The sequence below is a fragment of the Anguilla anguilla genome, chromosome 9 (assembly GCF_013347855.1).
Source record: "Anguilla anguilla isolate fAngAng1 chromosome 9, fAngAng1.pri, whole genome shotgun sequence".
NCBI classification, from domain to species: domain Eukaryota; kingdom Metazoa; phylum Chordata; class Actinopteri; order Anguilliformes; family Anguillidae; genus Anguilla; species Anguilla anguilla.
Genome location: NC_049209.1, coordinates 43,168,257 through 43,187,642, shown reverse-complemented (window position 1 = coordinate 43,187,642; position 19,386 = coordinate 43,168,257). Strand labels below are relative to the sequence as shown.

General features: G+C 41.2%; 1 protein-coding gene and 1 long non-coding RNA gene across 2 annotated transcripts; both read right to left on the bottom strand.

The window, feature by feature from the left end:
• Window positions 1–2,498: 2,498 nt before the first annotated feature.
• LOC118236569 (nuclear receptor corepressor 1-like) lies at window positions 2,499–8,616 on the bottom strand (the record flags this gene model as incomplete). The annotated part of the gene is made up of 8 exons (XM_035435060.1): window positions 2,499–2,773; window positions 3,406–3,588; window positions 4,264–4,440; window positions 4,629–4,682; window positions 6,621–6,849; window positions 7,797–7,833; window positions 8,126–8,391; window positions 8,473–8,616. Coding segments are annotated over 8 exons (1,278 nt in total), but the record flags the coding sequence as incomplete, so codon positions are not given.
• Window positions 8,617–12,166: 3,550 nt separating this feature from the next.
• Window positions 12,167–19,385, bottom strand: LOC118235374. The gene is made up of 8 exons (XR_004766834.1): window positions 16,731–19,385; window positions 16,349–16,602; window positions 15,530–15,904; window positions 14,688–14,792; window positions 14,464–14,485; window positions 14,278–14,303; window positions 12,740–13,874; window positions 12,167–12,509 (listed from the first exon to the last, which is right to left on the bottom strand). It is a non-coding gene; the product is annotated as an uncharacterized LOC118235374 (long non-coding RNA).
• Window position 19,386: the final 1 nt, after the last annotated feature.

The following is a 19,386-nucleotide window of genomic DNA, read 5'->3' as shown; positions in this document are numbered from 1 at the left end:
ACAGTTTAATGAAGCATTAAAGCACATGTCCACTGACCAACGCAGCTAACCAATTAAGCTTTCTAAACCAAAGCAGTAAGTCTGACTCCTGGTCGAAAATAAGTGTTCTCGGCTTGGATTTCTCATTGGTACAAAACACATTTATCTTGCCATTTTATTACACTGTCAATTACACTGTTGATGCAAATCACCCATCATACACACATTCTCAAACAAAAGGGGTTCTGTTCCTGCAAATATTTTTTTTAAAATGAAATATGTGGAAGGAAAAGAAATGGACCTGACATTTCGAGAGGTGGAGAACTAATCCACTTTATTGATTGGTCTGAACTTTTGTAATTGACTACTTAAGAGACATTGTGCGATACAAACATTGCATTTCAACATGAGATACATGGGGTTTCAAGTCTTGAATTTTAAACAGACAGAAAAGTTATCACTGCAAAAATTGGACAGATGAAGAGCTGGATCGATGCACGGACAATTTCCGTATCAATTTCTGTTTAAGATTCAAGTTTTGTAAACTTTTTTCTGTCGTTATAGTTGTAAACACTCGACATCCCATCAAAAAAAAAAAAGGAAAAAAAAACATTGATCTTGAAAATGGAAAAAATAAATCGAAACATTGGCTTGGCTCTGGGAGTTTTAAAAATCACCAAAAATTGAAAACAATTACCAAGTTCAGAGTAGACTCCTTTGTTACTGCACAAAGCAAGGCCAAAAAAAAACAAAAAACAAACAAATAATACAAATCTATGCTTTACATCCTCAGACGTAACGCTAACATTGTTGACCTTGTTACAAATGCAATGTGAATGTACAATTCTGGTGACAACGAAGCACTGAGCTTAGGTTTAATCGTAGGGAGACAAAAAGGTCATGGAAGTGCATTTAACAGCCACTACAGCAAAGCAGAATCTGCACTACACTTGACTGTACCATATGCAAAGTTAAAACTGCAGATTGTTACAACAGTATATTAGGAACCAGTAACAAGCTGAAATGCCATACAAGCAGATTTCTCAGAATTATGAATGTCGATCGAAAAATCTGCGATTTGCATGAGCTCAGATCATTTATAAAACAGGTAGTATGATTTTTCTTTATATTCTGTTAAAAGTTACAATGCAAAAAGTGCAACAACGGTGCAGTTTCTTGTTTGGTTGGTTTTATATCTTTTTTTTTTTGTTTTTTTTGGAAAGTCAAACACACTGAATTCAGACATCTGCCAGAACAATATCAAAGACATGAGAAAACACCGATGAATATTTCAGAGGGGGAAACTGTAAGCTGCCTTCCTCCAGCCAACTGGCGTGGTGACTGTTCTTAGCAGGAAAGGGTTACAAACATGTTTTTTTTTCCCCGGCTCCACATCTCAAAAAAAAAGATAAAATTGAACATTCTGCATCAGCTCAGAAAAAAAAAAAAAAAAAAAAAAAAAGCTTCGTTACTAGATCAGCTTGGGGCTCAATAACAGCGAAAAACAAATGACAATAAATTAAAATACACGTTGAGCTTATTCTTTCACCTTCAACAAAAAGAAACTTCAACACCAGTGTTCAGAACATACAGGCACACCCCAGAGAAAAGAAGGAACAGAACATTTTTGCTAGGGGGAGGAGAGGAATCGATAAAATGATTTTTTGTTTTTTCCCGAATGAAAGAAAAAGCAGAATAACCCATGCGTTACTTCCACAGTGCTGCCAAGGACTCGTGTCAAATTTACAACGGTCGAAATGTAAAGCGTGTCTTCTTTTAAGTACTAAATTTTCAATTCGGCGATAACCCACAACGCTCCTGGGGGGCGGGGGGTGCTGTGCGCTGGTGGGGGGCTTCCCCGCGCCCGTTTCCGCGGCGACGGCGCACGCGGCGGGTGACTTCACTGCGTCTCAGTGCGGCTCGTGCAGGTCCTGCACCCTGCGGCTGCATCGGTGGCTAAACACAGACCTCACAAAATAGACAAAAAACGAAACCACCAAATTTTTTAAAAGCAACATAAAAACAAAAAGGGTCAAGTAAAAGAACGAAAAGCAAACACCGCAAAAGAAAAGTTTCTCTATTTACATACGATTTAAGGACAAAGTGTTTTTTTTTTTTTTTACAAAGAAAAAAATTTAACAAAATTGAAGAAATAAGTCTCTCAAAGTTTTTTTTTTTTTTTTTTTTTAAACGTTAGAAGTTCTTCATCTTCATTTCTCTTGCTGTCTTTTTATTTTTTGTATTTTTGTTAATTTTTTTAAAACAAGTCTAAATTGCTGGCTTTTCATTTTAGTTTTTTGAATGTTTTTTCTTCTTCTTCCTTTCGTGACAGACGGACTGCACGCCAAAGCTTCGCGACGCGAGACTCCTGGAGTCCTGAAGGTTCAGCCAATCGCACGGCTCCTCCCCGGCTCCCGCCTCCGCGTCTGTCTGTCTGTCCGTCCGTCCGTCCTCCCGGCCGGCCTCAGCTGCCGCCGCCAGGCCGCCATTGGGCCTGCGCAGCGATGTCACAGTCAGGGTGAGGGTGGCGGGGAAGTGGGGGGCGGGGCTAGGGGCGGGACCCGGGGGCCGAGGCGCCTCCTCCTCCCCCCCCGGGCCGAGGTGGCTCAGTCGTCGCTGTCCGACAGGGTCTCGTACTGCTCGGACAGCAGGGGCTCGCGCTCCCACACGCGGGCCTGGGGAACGGCGCCGCCCTGCTGGGCCTGCAGGGAGGGCGAGGCGCAGGGCATGGAGGAGGGCGGCGTGCTGCTCAGCATGCGCATGGTCAGCGGGTTGTAGGGGAACTGCATGGAGCCTGGGGACAGAGGGGGGGGGTGAGGGGGGGACGGGGAGGCGGGGAGGGGGGGGGGGGGCACAGAGGGGGGGGGAGCCGTCAGTATACACCTCGAGATCCGCACGCGCTCCGCCACAGCTGCTCTCACCCGGCCTCCAAAAAAGAAAAGGAGGTCGAAAATAAAAACGGGAAAAACAAGCTTCATTTTTTGGGTGGTGACCGGGCAGTCGGCCCAGTAGGACATCTCTCACAGCTTATTCAATAAGGCCACACCCCCCCCCTCCCACCATTTCATTTTGGGCACAAGGGGCAGACAGAGGCTGCTATTCTCAGAGGTTTGTTTGTATTTTATTCATTTATTTTTGCTTTGTTTTACCAGGAGAGTCCCATTGGAATTGCTAGCTCTTGTACAAGGGTGCCCTGGGCCAAGTGGCAGCAAGCAGTGCAGTAAGTAAGACGATACAAGACGATACAAAATTGATAAAACAGCTATAGGATAATGGCACTGGAAAAATGCCAGTGCTGCTTGCAGTTACAGTGTTTTGAATAAAGTCCTTGAATTCAGCCAAAGTAAATCTTTATTTAAACGGGCTATAGTTGTTTTTCTAGATCGTTCCGTGACCGCGGGAAGGCCAGAGGGGGCGGGGACTGACCGGTGGAAGACGGCCGGTCCTCCCAGGTCCAGGCCGGGGCCTGGCGGTGGTAGTCCCCCTCCGAGTGCACGGACGACACGGACGACGGGCGCTCTCCCCCGGCGTACCCCTGCCCCGGGTTCGGGGACTTGGACTTCCGGCTGTTGGCTTTGCCCAACAGCTTCTGCTTGCCGGCTGACATGCCTGGGGGGGGAGAGAGGGGGGGGGGCAGGGCAGTGAAAAACCTGTCACCGCAGGGTACTTTTCCTTCCCTGTTCCACTGTGACCAGCTCTCACAGACCTAACGCATCACCCCCCTGGAGCAGCATCTCCCCATTCAGTCAACGGCAGGTCATCAAGCCATCAAAACTATGAGTCATAGAGTGTGTCTGAGTGTACGTGTCAGAACGACGTGTTGGTGAAAAGGCTGGTGTGCGTGTCTCTGTGAGAGAGGGAGTCAAACCTCAGTTAGGATAAGGGCTGGTGTGCGAGTGTGTGTGTGCGCGCGCGCGCGGGTAAATGTGTGTGTGTGTGTGCGTGTGTGTGTGTGCGAGTGAGAGAGTCAGACCTGTGTTGGGGAAGGGGCTGGTGTGTGTGCGTGAGTGCATGCGTGTGTAAGCGTGTGTGTGAGTGAGAGGGTCAGACCTGTGTTGGGGGAGGGGCTGGTATGTGTGTGTGTGTGTGTGTGTGTGAGAGAGGGTCAGACCTGTGTTGGGGGAGGGGCTGGTGTGTGTGTGTTTGTGTGAGTGAGAGGGTCAGACCTGTGTTGGGGGAGGGGCTGGTATGTGTGTGTGTGTGTGTGTGAGAGAGGGTCAGACCTGTGTTGGGGGAGGGGCTGGTGTGTGTGTGTGTGTATGTGTGTGAGTGAGAGGGTCAGACCTGTGTTGGGGGAGGGGCTAGCCTCTTGCCGCTCCATGCTATTGGGCTGGGAGCCGCTTCCCTGGTGATCGTCATGCTTGTCCTCAAAGTTGCCCATCAGCGCTTTGCGAATGATGTCCTCCAGGCCCAGGTTACTGGCTGGATCCCCGAAGGAGGGATTCCTGGAGCTGATGCTACCTACAGGGACACGAGGGATGAGAGACAAAATCAGCAGGTGACCACACAATGGAAAACAAAGGCTATGGGAGAAATGCAACATAATGAGAAATTAAGAAAATATAACTTTCTGCAAAGAGAAATCACAGTTTGATATGACTGATACGTAAAACTGAAAAAAATTCTTACAAAGCTATTTTAATACTCACTTGAGCTAGTTACTGCAGGCAAGTTAAATATTTCAGTGCCAGGCTGTGCGCTTGCTGGAAAAATAAAATCACAAAGATTTAAGCAGTGACTATGAACAAAATTACCTATAACATTTAAATATGAATCAAGTTAAAATATAAGTTCTTAAAGTCAGAAGTTCAGCATTCTTCAGAACTTTACATCTCCTGTTCAGTGCAATATATCAAAGAAATACTTCAAAGACATCAGAGAATGTGGAAAAAAGGGTGGTTTCAAAGTCACACAGGCATTTATCACCCAAAAAATGCAGAGCATTCCAATTTTGATCAGTAAGAGTATTTTTACAACTTCACCAAAGTACTGGTAGCTACTTTAAAAGTTGCAAATATCATATTCACAAAAATACAAGCACACTACAGCTACTAAAAAAAAAAAAAACAAAGTGCAAGTAAATATATTAACCAGACACACTGAGGCAGGCCAATTCATAATGGCTAAATACAATACAACGGTGGCCTACGAAATATTTGAACAATATACTTGGACTTCATTTTGCAGTACAGAAGAGAGGATAAATCATAGTAATTAATTAATAAAAGCAGATCTTTGAGGGGTTATATATACAGAGTTCAGCCCACCGATTTAATTGACAAGTTAACATTCAACATTAGGGATGCACCGATATATCGGCCAACGACCGGTATCTGCCAAAAAAAAAGAATTTGCACATCCGTTGCCATCGGCTGATTGTTTTAAACACAAGCGACAGCCAGCTCCAGTTATGTCAGTCAAAAGGAAAAAGGTCTACTGTTTATCTGTTTATTTGCAATCCAAGACTGCTTTTAATTTGCCTGTCAGATACAAAACAATTGCATTTTATTTTCCATATTCAGTGTTTCCCCCTATAATTGCTGCCGGACTGACAAGGCCCTTTTGTAAAATGCTAAAAATAATGCCAAATATCTATTCACTTGGAAATCAAATCTCATTTGCACCTGGGAGGCTCTGTGGGGCGCTGTTCCAAAACATAAGTCAACCTCCCTGTCGTTGCCAGGGAAACTCGAGACGATGAGACAGGAGACATGCTGGCTTTCTTATCCTTCTGCTCCAAGCCTTCATCTCAAAGTGAAGGTAAGCTTCAGATATTTAATATTTTTTTGTGTGCCCTTGTTTTATTCATATTATATTTCATCCAGTGAGAATGCTTCTGAAATAAGACGACCCCAACAAGTCCCTGGCACTTCAGTTTCATCAGATGCATATTAATTTGATCAAATATATTTTTCTAAGAAATCTTATTTGTCCCTGAAGTTTGTAACATTGTTAAAGATGCTCTGTATGCAATTGTGGAGTCTTAATTATAATGTGGCATAGGTTACACAGCTTATTTTTATGTAATAAATGAAGTATTTTAAGTTATCATCTCCCAGTGATAATTTTGTTCTAAGTCCTGAACATACAGAGCAAACCGAAATTTGAACTCAAATTATAATTGCAGACTACCTGCTGCAACATCGCACCACCGCATGTCTGTTCAGGGGTTTTTCGGTGCGTACCACCAGGCCTGAAAACAATTCTCGGGGAACCACTGATATTTTAGGAATGAACTTCCAGCTGGAGGAATGTACACTATTTAACATATTTCAGGAATACACTTTCAGTTGAGGGAATGCAGTTTATGCTGGATGAATGAGAAGAAATGTCATAGAAAAATAAATGTTCAACTTTGCTGCATCGCTTCAAAGTTGTGTAATTAAAATTGCGGTTTTTAGAATGGCAAGATTCTATAAACAGATTTTATGAACAAAAAAAATCTTACGGGAGCAGAACCACCAAACTATCGGTACTGGCATCGGCCAAAATCCCCCCCTAATAATCGCGAATCAGTATCGGTCAGAAATGTTCATACCGGTGCATCCCTAACTCGACATAGCAGGTTATTATTTAATTTTTTTCTGGTGTCAAACGTTAGTGCTGGAGAGGTACGAAGAGATAAGAGGAGACCCACTTACCCACGTCCGAGTCACCGCCACCAGAGGAGTTCAACTTACGAAATATCTCCTGCTTCTTGGATTTCACCATTGGGGAGGTGTTCTCCAGTCTAGTAAAGAAGGAGGGCTGGTAGCTCACGCTCCCCGGGGAGCGGGAGTCGTTCCTGTGACGGGAGAAAGGGGGCGCTGCTGAGTCCTGCGCGTGCCGCTCGGCGTTTCCGCTCGCGGCGGGCCGGCGCGTCGCACGCGGCTAACGCGCGAACGGCGGCAGCGGCGGCAGCATCCTTACCGCCGGCTAAAAATACGCCGCGGGGCTAAATGTTACCCGTCAAAGTCAGGTTCCTTATTTTTAACTCTGCTCTACTCCAAGCCCGCTGTCAAGGTGCTTTTCATCAACACACAACCATCCTCCAGTCATACATTTACCATGCAAATTTGAGAATTGTGTGTTATTCTACATAACAGGTTTGGATAAAAACCAAAAAAAAAGCCTGGAAAACATAATTTTTAAAAAACTCAAAAAGGCTAAACAGTTTCGCAAACATTCTTCAAACTTGTTTTTTTTTTTTTAGGATTTACGGAATACTATGCAGGATTTTTACCATGAAAATTTTATAAAATAACCATGCTGTGTCACATCTATGATGGACTGGACCACAGCAAGGCAAAAAAATCCTGCGTAGTATGCCTTTGAGCCTAAAAAGTATTAATTACCTTTAGGATCAAAGGCCTTTTTGAAGTGACAAGGGAAGATATATGTTAGAATTACTCCACAGAGCAGCAAATGTCCACAGAGTGAATAGTGGAGTGGGCTCTTCGGTACTAGACCGGCAGGTGGAGAAATGATTCTCTTTAGTCCCTTAGTCACAATAACCAGGGTTCAACTGTTCATAAACTCACAACAGCTGCAAGGTGACCTCTTCCATTTCATACTACATTTAGGGATTCAGCTGAAGATTTTGTCCAGAGCAATTCTGGATTAGATTCTATTGAAATGGATATTATGTTTTTTTTTTTTTATAAGCGTAATATCCATTTATATGGCTGAAAATTAACAGAAGCAATTCAGTTTAAGTACCGTATTGACAGGGGAAAAAATAGCAGCAGTAGTGCAGGAATCCAACCTGCAGTCACTGAGTGACAAACCCAGGTCCCTGACCATGATGCCTTGCAACTCGCTGAAGTACAGTACAGTACAGTAAGCACATCGGACTGGGTCTGTGCTGCCAACTGGCTGCAGACAGAGGGACAGGGGGGACACAGGGGGACAGAGACACAGCGGGGACACAGGGGGACAGAGACACAGCGGGGACACAGGGGGACAGGGGGGACTCAGGGGGACAGAGGGACAGGGAAACAGAGACACAGGAAGATGGGGGGACAGAGACACAGGAAGATGGGGGGATAGAGACACAGGAAGATATGGGGACAGAGACACAGCGGGGACCCAGGGGGACAGAGACACAGGAAGATGGGGGGACAGAGACACAGGAAGACGGGGGGACAGAGACACAGCAGGGACACACAGGGACAGGGTGCAGTACCTCGCTCGGGGCTTGTCGGAGGCGTTTTCGGGCGACACCCTGCTGGACGGTCGGGGGTGGTGCGGGGCCTGGGCCTGCGGCAGCTGCCCTTGCGACTCGGGGCTGTAGCGGCTGGGCAGCTTGGCGCGCCCGGGCCCGGCGCTCAGGGCCGCGGGGGCCGAGCTCTGGAATGTTCCGGGGGAGGAGGAGGTGGCGGGCGGCGCCTGGGGGCCGTCCTGGTTCCTGGCAAAGTCCTGGGTGATGATGTGCTGCGGGAACAGGTGCTCGGTCAGAGACGGGCCCTCCCCAGCGCCTAATGGGCCCTCGGCCCCCGACGGCCCGGTTCTTACCGAAATGTGGTCTGCCAGGGTCATGACGCGGTGCGTCTTGGGGACCTGGCCGTACGCCTCGGCCTGGGAGGTGGGGGGCTGCTGGGGGCAGGGCGGCTCGGCCTGCTGGCGGTAATGTCGCCATTCACAAGCAAGTCTAGCTGTAACCGCATTTTATGTAATGTACCGACTGATCGTTAAAAAAAGCTGTGCTAGAAAGATAATATAAATCAGCATAATTCATATCCAGTTATAGCTTTTTAAAGTAATTTACAGTTTCATTTAGAATTAAACAATTAACACAAATGTCAACCATGGGAATAATTACATGAAATGTTAATAGTTATAGTTCGAAATAGAAACATAGTGATACTGTATTGTCATATTTCTCAGATTCTAAAGTTGAAATCTTATTGACGAAAAGTAAATGCATGGCCTTGTCAAACATGGGCTTAGAGCCCCTCCTTGTGGCTATTTTATGGTATTGCCAATCAGGGTTTTTTCACCACTTCAGATCACAGATGCGGACAACTTCCACATTGCGAAAATCATGTGTTGATATCAGAAATGTTGTTCTAACTGATTCCAAGTAAGTCTGGCTTTAGATTAGCCAAATGCATAACAAGGAACCAACAACAGTACGATTTATGGCATATTGAAGAAAAAATAGTATAATCATAAATGCTTTACAGCATAAATTACAACAAGCAAGAGCTTTTGATTTAAAAGTATTTTTCGTTGTCTCCATGGATTAACAAAAAAAAACCTATCAATTCTAAGGTGAATGTACACCAAGAATACTTCCAATAAAATTGTCTGCAGTCACAACAGTTATTTGCTTCATGTAAAAGGCTCAAGAACAGCTGTCTCTACCGTACTAAATGACTTGAAAGACAAAGTGAAACAGGAAAAAGTGTAGTGGGACAGGAGGCTATCTGTCAAGTTTCAATGGCGTGACGCATACACGGCCATAGCATCTTCCAGGGAGGGTTTCAATAGACAGGCTTTTCCCTGTCTCTACGCACCCAAGCAGCATAAGGCACCGTGTGGATACTCCAATTCCCCACCTTGTCACAGGAACACTACGCTGTAGAAGATTCTGCCATTTTGTATGTTAAACCAATGCCCATTCTTACTGCAGTCATTTTTCATCATATTTATTGCAAAGAGCAAGACGCTCCCTGGCGACATCACCATCTAATCAAACTCCATTTAAAAAAAATCCCCTCCCAACCGCGAGATCCCTTAATGGATGAAAGGCGCTATTCACTGTGAATGACATTTACTAAAAGTTCACCTTTTCATCCTTTCATTTTATTTTAACTTAAAATAATATCGATACTTTCGTTTGGACTTAACGTTGTGTTGTGTAAAGTTGCGGCATATGGTTCGTTCTTACTCACTTTGTGATGTCTCTTGATAAACCTTCCTTATGTCTCTTAAAAGTTGTTCGGCGACTGCTGGCAAATATGAAGACATTTCTGTCACTGCGGAAATTGAGTTCCCTGAATCAAGAGGACGCCTGCTAGCTAAGGTTCGACTAAGGTTAGCTAAATACACATGGCATCAATTTTCTAGCAAAGATCACTAACCGAGGTAATTACCATTACTTTTTTCACTTGTGTATCGTTACCACATCACATTACTACTGTCTGGCAACTAGCTTAAACGCATTACATGGACGTTTTACTATATGATTACATGTAATACACATCGCTAGCTCATGTAACCAAAAACATAAACGAAGTAAAAACACACAACTTCACAAGCTACATGTCAGTCAGATTTGTCTACAACCCTCGAAATTTCGCGCGCACTGTTAGCGTAGAAGGGGTACACGTCACGAATGGGATTTTGGTAGTTGTAGTTCACATTGAAACTTAATCACAGCACTACAACTTAAACGTCGAAGTGCACTGAGCTTGTGTGGCAGGTTTGTAAATTTCACGCTAAATGTACGACACCTACAGTGAACTACATAAGAAGTTCAGTACAGTTCAGTGAACACCTACGTAGCTAACTACCGTGTAAGTAAATACAATGGTCTTGTTCATGAATCTTAAGCAGATGGTGATTCTGGTTTCCAAAATGGAAGCACGTTCCCAGCCTATGGCGCCCCCTAGCAGAAACAAAATGGGTATGAGTATTTAAAATGTAAAAAAAAAATATTTTCTTATTTTAAGTTGGCTTAAGGCAGACCTGCCAACCTGCACGCATTTTGTGTACCAACCACGCAATTCTTGCTCAAAATACGCATGTACGAAATGCCAACTGAAACTACGCAACAAAAAAAAAAAAAAAAAAAAGTATATATATTATTCTAATTCAATTACGGAAAACAATCAATCAATACAAAACAATTCCGTACATTTACTCGGTATTTAAACTACATCCCTCGGATTGGACCAGATGCGACCTTGTGCTTGTGGTTCTGTAACCCCTCCCCGACTAACTCAGCGTCCACTGATACAGAGCGGTACTTTATTATCCACCGAGGCGTAACGCTGCATTGCTGAGGTAAAATGAGAAGTGGGAGAGTAATAATCAAGCACAAAAATATTACCGTAATGTTAACATATAAAACGTTAAAACATGTTCGGCAACTTTACGTGATGATGCATTTCACGAGGTATGTCCTAAGGCGATAAATTTGTGTATATAGTTAGCCGTAGTAGTAGCTCGCATACGATTTAGCCTCGTTACGAGACGGCTACGGTGTGAATAATTGATGGAATTATTTAGCTGCAGTAACTCAAACGCCACGGTGACTCCCTGTTCTAACTTTGAATCGCGCACACTGTTGGAGCAAAATATGCAATGGCCGTACCTCCGCCCCGCAAAACTTCCGAACCATGCATTTTGCACATTGTGCATTTATGATTTTCACATTAGCCACCAAGGAGCTTCATGTAATAATTTAGCCAAACCTCTAGTTACAAAGGCCTACATTCCTAGATAATTTTTCAATTGAATACTTTTTTTAAATTAGCCCTATATGATGTGTGCCTATATAAGCTGATTAAATTATTTAATTATTAAATAAAAATGGAAATCATGAACAGAAACTTGGTTTTATTCATAATTGACAGTGTTTTACATGACAACATAAGCTTTTTTTAACATGACAACATAAGTTTCTGCAAATACTTGAAAATGAAAACATATGTTACAATATACAAAATAAATTATTTCCATTTTTATTAAAAAATTAAATGCAATTCACTTATGGTTATCAGTTTGTATAAGCACACATATCATATAATGAAATATTAATCATGAAAAAAAAAATGGTTTTAAGCAGGTGTACTCAAAACTTTTTACTTGCAAGTATATCATAATATAGCCCAGTGCAGTGCAAGTGATATTTTAGAATCAGGTCAAATTATACAATTTTGCCTGATCACGTCTACAGTCAAAACTAGAATTATGAAGAAAGGCTTGTGTGTGTGTGTCTGTGTGTGTCTCTTGCAGACTGTCGTGTGCAAAGCGAAGTGGTGCGAAAGCATGTGAACTAAGCATTACACTGACTATAGTGGTATTCAAAATATTTTGGCAGGTTGGCAGGTCTGGCTTAAGGTATATCGAATAGTGTTAAACTACATTGCAACTTCAAAAATATGAAACATTAATTACTGATCTAATGTGTCTGTACATACATGACATAAAATATTAGCCTACACATATCTGGGTAATGGACACAACAAACACAACAAAATGGCACAGACAAGTATACATTTATTAAACAGCATTGCATTACCAACGAGGCAATCCCATGCACCACAGCAGAGACAATGGAAACTATTGAAATTAAGAAGTATGTGACCCAGTTTAACATAGTACTTCACTTATTTTTATTGTTTATTGACAAAGAAATACATATGAAAATCCAAAAACAGTTAATGCACATCCCTCTTTCCACAGCCCCCACAATTCTGAGGTTATTTTACAGTTTAAATATGTAATAAATTTTATAAATGCAGTATCACAAAGTAAATAAAATTAAAACTGAAATTCAGCTACGCAGGCATAGATAGAGGATGGCATTTCTTGTCCATCGCCTGATTAAGAGGGAAAAAAATCTTTCTTAAGTCAAAACAGAGCTGGGACCTCCAACACTGGAAATCATATAAATAAATAAATAAAATAAATAAATAAATAAACTAATGATAGATTGCATAAAATATGTTTACACATTCAGAAATGTAAAGTCTTAATTCAAATGATTATTCTGGGAATAAAATGAAAAACGCATCTGAATGCATAGCAGATCTGAAAATGTGAAAATTACCTTCATCCTGTTTTCTGTTACTGCTACTGCTACTATGGCAACCTTCGATTTCCTGGGGAAGTTGGCCTGTGAGATCAAAATTAACTCAGGGACCTCAGGGCCAAGCATCATTATAATGAATCACAATTCAAGATATTCCATATTGTTTCAAGGGATTATTAGTCACTAACACATTGAGCTTAAAAATGTATCCTTAGCATTTTAACTTCATAATACAGTGCAATCTAAAAAGTGCCTGAAATAAGGAGAAACAACAACACATTAGAGGGAATGTCTAAAGCTGAATTAAACTCAGAGGAAGTGTTTGGTTGAATTCAACACATTTTGTGAGGCCCATCAAAGATAATGGAGGAAACAACAAGATACACATATTGTATATAATTGAAGTAATCTGAATCAGATTATAGTCTATTGGGGAATTTACTGGGCATGCATTAAAATAATGATCTGGAGAGCTCACTCAAAAGAAACCTTGCTAGTTTGCAAGTTTGCATTTAAGAAAATACAGCAACATGAACAAATTAATTGTTATTCAATTCAACATGATGACTTCCTGAATAAATATCAACTCAATACATATGTACAGTGAAACATTGATTAAAATAGTACTTGTGACATATAATTCGTTTTCACCAAATTGTTTGAATATGCATAAGAACATTTTATTGGCTGCCTATGGTGTTATAAATTGTTACAAAATAGAAGTTGCATAGGCTGTGAACAAAATAGCTCACTTATGACAAGGTTGGAAAAATCCTATTTGTTCCCTTTCAAACAAGAATACGTCTTCCACTATATCATGTTTTTGTCACAAACAGAAAATACACCTAGTTAGTGCTCTCCAGTTACTCAAACTGTTAACTCTTTGGGCCCACAAAATTGTGTGTAACACATCCCTGACATTTCCCATAGAATTATAACTACCATGCTAAAAAACTGTTTTGTGCCGCACAATATATACATACTGCTATGTTAATAATAAAGGTAAGGTCTGTGCATTTACAGAGAATCAAAGCATTGATATCAGAGTATGTTGGATATTTAATTTTTTTTTAAAAGACAGAAAATGAAAACAAAAAGAAAATCTAACCTTGATAGTAGTTCACGTTGCTGTACAAATCATTATCTATATATTCTAAAGAGGACGAGGCAAAAGAAATTTAGTACTTCTCTTTCAATTTGTATTTTCAAGACATGTCTCTTTTGAATCAATACATATACAAAAACATATACCTATGCTGTAGAATCATGAAATACATGCCCATAATATTTTTTACATAAGTTGTATTTGAGTTAAACTGGACTAACCTTTGCATGCTCAACATTACAACATATTGTGCATGTTTAAAAATTAAATTTAATGAATAACAATTATGATACATCATTTTAAGATAAGGCATACAATGCATTGCCGTCTTTTAAAATATCCTTTTCTTATTAAATGGTGATTTATGTATGTACAACGGCAATAAAGATGGGGTTGTCTTGAACAGTATGCTACGTCATAACACTGTAATATGGTCAGCCAGAAATCTTACCAATAGTGGAGCGTCCAGAACTGTGGCTGAAGTTAAATGGAGAAAAAGAAAATAATGAACATATCTCAGGACATACAACTGATTTTAAGGTCTAGTTTTGGTAAATTATAATTTCAAAAGAAAAACTGTACGAAAGTCGAATGAATCTGGACCTTTATGTGTAACAAATAAATTTGTAGAAATTACCTTGGCTGCTGCATCTTAACACCTGTGAGGAAGAAAAGTCTGGCTAAATGTGTGCATTTTATTTATGTACAATTGTGTCACAAATTAAACTGGCATGTGCACGTTAACAGATACACTGTAAACACACACCACCAACAACAAAAATCTTCTATTAAGTCCTAGGTCAAGATTTTTTTCAACTTTGTGTGTTTGTGCGTATTAAAGTGGCGAAAGAGGGTTCTCACATCTACACCATACACAGCAAGCGCAACCAAGGAGCAGTAAAAGGAAGACCCCACCGCCAGCTACGCAGTACCAGTAGTCCACCATCACACCCGGCCATGTATTGCCTGTACCGGAAAAGAGGCACAGGAAACAATGTTAGCCTCTGTACACAACGGTGATCTGTGGAAACCGCAAACGGAGCACTCCACCCCTGCTATCTGTTTCACACCTGTTATTCAGGAACTTTGTCTCAGACCAACTAAATCCGGTTAAAGAAACAAGCATTTCACTGCAATGCAGAGTTAAGTCTGCCTGCACTGCTATTTTAAAGGGATAAACAACAAGTTAAAAATGTTGAACTTTAAGACATCAGGCCATGATCATTTTAGCTCAATTAAAATGGGTCCGTTCATGCGGTTTTGCTTTTTTTAAAAATATGATGACAATGCCTGACAGTATGAGCTCGCTCATACAGGACTGTTACATGTGCAGGCACCTCAAAAGATAAAGCGTAAAAGATTTTTGTGCCCGGGACAAAAATTTTCCTGCATGTATCATTCAATTATATTTACCACATATTCACAGCCCATGGGGCCCCCATGTCCTTGAGACAATGTCCCCGGTTTTGTGTCTCTTGTTTAACCCTTTAAGGTGTGAGATCACAAATATGCGATTAGAATGTTCTTCTGAACTGGACAGTCTAATGCTGATGAACGATCACAACTGGCAATTGAAAGCGTGCTAGAAGATTGACTTGAAATTGTGAAAAAGAAACCTACTCTTCGAAGGGTTTAACAGCTTTGAAAAAGTGAGCACCCGGTCCCAGAGTCACCAGCACCGAATTCAAGGACTGTTCAGTTACCTGCTTTTTGCAGACTGAGTTCCACCTCTTGACAGCCAATGCTACAGTTGATCCCCTCAAACAGCTCACAGTGGTACAAGCCCAGGTCAGATTCTTGGACCGATCTCATAAGGATGGAGAAGTTGCCTTCGTGGAAAAGATGTTTGAAAACTCCAACTCTGCCTTTCCTAGAATCCCAGAATAAGGCTTCTTCAGGCAGTTTGAGCTCCACCAAATAATTGAATTGGCCCTGTTTCCACAAAACAGCCAGCCCCGAACTCTGGGCCTCCTGGAGCAGGCCAGGCTGGAAGCTGCAGGGCAGAAGGACATCAGCGTCGAGCGGAACGGCCAGACCATGCCTGACTGGCTCACAAGGTCTTTGGCAGTGGCTCTGTCCTGAACAGAAAACAAGAGTAATGTGATGGAAACTCAACAACAAACGAACCACAACACAAATATACCCTAAAATTTTTTAATTCACAGTATGGTAACCTTTCAGAAGATTTTCAGACATTTTCTGTGCCAATTCTTTGTGTTGGTTTTAATGGGAACATTGAGGGGGGGGAAAAGATTTTTGATTAAATTAACAAAGAATGCCTTCATTAAGTCATATGAAGGATTCAATCAAATGAACATATGTACAGAATGGCATAATATACTACTTGGAAGAAACTTTTCAACATACAAATAAACAAGTCAATTTCTACAAAAATATTTTTTAGAACACTAAAATTTGATTTTACTTCAAAGAAGCTGAAATACAAATCATTTTAGCAAAGACAAATATATTGATTAGATGAAAAAGGCAACACGAACAGCCAAAAAATAACTGACACTTACCCATCACAGGAATCAAACCACAGCACAAGAATGTCCAGAAAGACCAATACTTCTTGCACAGCATTGCTGATCCTTAATGGCAGTTACTCAGAAAAATCTCACCTTACAGTGGACGAATAGCGCTTCCGGGTGGTGAGAGAGTGGTGAAGTTTTCTTCGCCACAGTAACATTACACTGTGGTTAGTCTCTGCAGTGGCAGAATGCATCTTGCTTTGAGATACAGATGCTGCTGATTTAAATACTGCATTCCAGCTCTGAAAAAACACATTTTTAAGTCCTGAGACTAGTTACATATTATTCGTACCAATAACTGTATTGAACAATGAAATAAGGCTTACTCTGTATAGTGTTGTATATGCTGTAGTAAAAAAAAAGTCACTACCTATTAACTTTGACCAGGCTATATTTGGTGTTGATTGAGTTTTGTTCCATGACCACAACATCCTGTTAGTTGTCAAGATGAGAGCACTTGCACGCCTGCATGCTGCAGCAATGATGGCAGTCGAACGGCTCAAAGGAGAACAACAGTTTAATGAAGCATTAAAGCACATGTCCACTGACCAACGCAGCTAACCAATTAAGCTTTCTAAACAAAAGCAGTAAGTCTGACTCCTGGTCGAAAATAAGTGTTCTCGGCTTGGATTTCTCATTGGTACAAAACACATTTATCTTGCCATTTTATTACACTGTCAATTACACTGTTGATGCAAATCACCCATCATACACACATTCTCAAACAAAAGGGGTTCTGTTCCTGCAAATATTTTTTTTAAAAATGAAATATGTGGAAGGAAAAGAAATGGACCTGACATTTCGAGAGGTGGAGAACTAATCCACTTTATTGATTGGTCTGAACTTTTGTAATTGACTACTTAAGAGACATTGTGCGATACAAACATTGCATTTCAACATGAGATACATGGGGTTTCAAGTCTTGAATTTTAAACAGACAGAAAAGTTATCACTGCAAAAATTGGACAGATGAAGAGCTGGATCGATGCACGGACAATTTCCGTATCAATTTCTGTTTAAGATTCAAGTTTTGTAAACTTTTTTCTGTCGTTATAGTTGTAAACACTCGACATCCCATCAAAAAAAAAAAAAGGAAAAAAAAACATTGATCTTGAAAATGGAAAAAATAAATCGAAACATTGGCTTGGCTCTGGGAGTTTTAAAAATCACCAAAAATTGAAAACAATTACCAAGTTCAGAGTAGACTCCTTTGTTACTGCACAAAGCAAGGCCAAAAAAAAACAAAAAACAAACAAATAATACAAATTAATCTATGCTTTACATATCCTCAGACGTAACGCTAACATTGTTGACCTTGTTACAAATGCAATGTGAATGTACAATTCTGGTGACAACGAAGCACTGAGCTTCGGTTTAATCGTGGGGAGACAAAAAGGTCATGGAAGTGCATTTAACAGCCACTACAGCAAAGCAGAATCTGCACTACACTTGACTGTACCATATGCAAAGTTAAAACTGCAGATTGTTACAACAGTATATTAGGAACCAGTAACAAGCTGAAATGCCATACAAGCAGATTTCTCAGAATTATGAATGTCGATCGAAAAATCTGCGATTTGCATGAGCTCAGATCATTTATAAAACAGGTAGTATGATTTTTCTTTATATTCTGTTAAAAGTTACAATGCAAAAAGTGCAACAACGGTGCAGTTTCTTGTTTGGTTGGTTTTGTATCTTTTTTTTTTTGTTTTTTTTTGGAAAGTCAAACACACTGAATTCAGACATCTGCCAGAACAATATCAAAGACATGAGAAAACACCGATGAATATTTCAGAGGGGGAAACTGTAAGCTGCCTTCCTCCAGCCAACTGGCGCGGTGACTGTTCTTAGCAGGAAAGGGTTACAAACATGTTTTCTTTTCCCCGGCTCCACATCTCAAAAAAAAGAGAAAATTGAACATTCTGCATCAGCTCAAAAAAAAAAAAAAAAAAAAAAAAAAAAAAGCTTCGTTACTAGATCAGCTTGGGGCTCAATAACAGCGAAAAACAAATGACAATAAATTAAAATACACGTTGAGCTTATTCTTTCACCTTCAACAAAAAGAAACTTCAACACCAGTGTTCAGAACATACAGGCACACCCCAGAGAAAAGAAGGAACAGAACATTTTTGCTAGGGGGAGGAGAGGAATCGATAAAATGATTTTTGTTTTTTTTCCCGAATGAAAGAAAAAGCAGAATAACCCATGCGTTACTTCCACAGTGCTGCCAAGGACTCGTGTCAAATTTACAACGGTCGAAATGTAAAGCGTGTCTTCTTTTAAGTACTAAATTTTCAATTCGGCGATAACCCACAACGCTCCTGGGGGGCGGGGGGTGCTGTGCGCTGGTGGGGGGCTTCCCCGCGCCCGTTTCCGCGGCGACGGCGCACGCGGCGGGTGACTTCACTGCGTCTCAGTGCGGCTCGCGCAGGTCCTGCACCCTGCGGCTGCATCGGTGGCTAAACACACACCTCCTCGCAAAATAGACAAAAAACGAAACCACCAAATTTTTTAAAAGCAACATAAAAACAAAAAGGGTCAAGTAAAAGAACGAAAAACAAACACCGCAAAAGAAAAGTTTCTCTATTTACATACGATTTAAGGACAAAGTGTTTTTTTTTTTTTTACAAAGAAAAAAATTTAACAAAATTGAAGAAATAAGTCTCTCAAAGTTTTTTTTTTTTTTTTTTAAACATTAGAAGTTCTTCATCTTCATTTCTCTTGCTGTCTTTTTATTTTTTGTATTTTTGTTAATTTTTTTAAAACAAGTCTAAATTGCTGGCTTTTCATTTTAGTTTTTTGAATGTTTTTTCTTCTTCTTCCTTTCGTGACAGACGGACTGCACGCCAAAGCTTCGCGACGCGAGACTCCTGGAGTCCTGAAGGTTCAGCCAATCGCACGGCTCCTCCCCGGCTCCCGCCTCCGCGTCTGTCTGTCCGTCCGTCCTCCCGGCCGGCCTCAGCTGCCGCCGCCAGGCCGCCATTGGGCCTGCGCAGCGATGTCAGTCAGGGTGAGGGTGGCGGGGA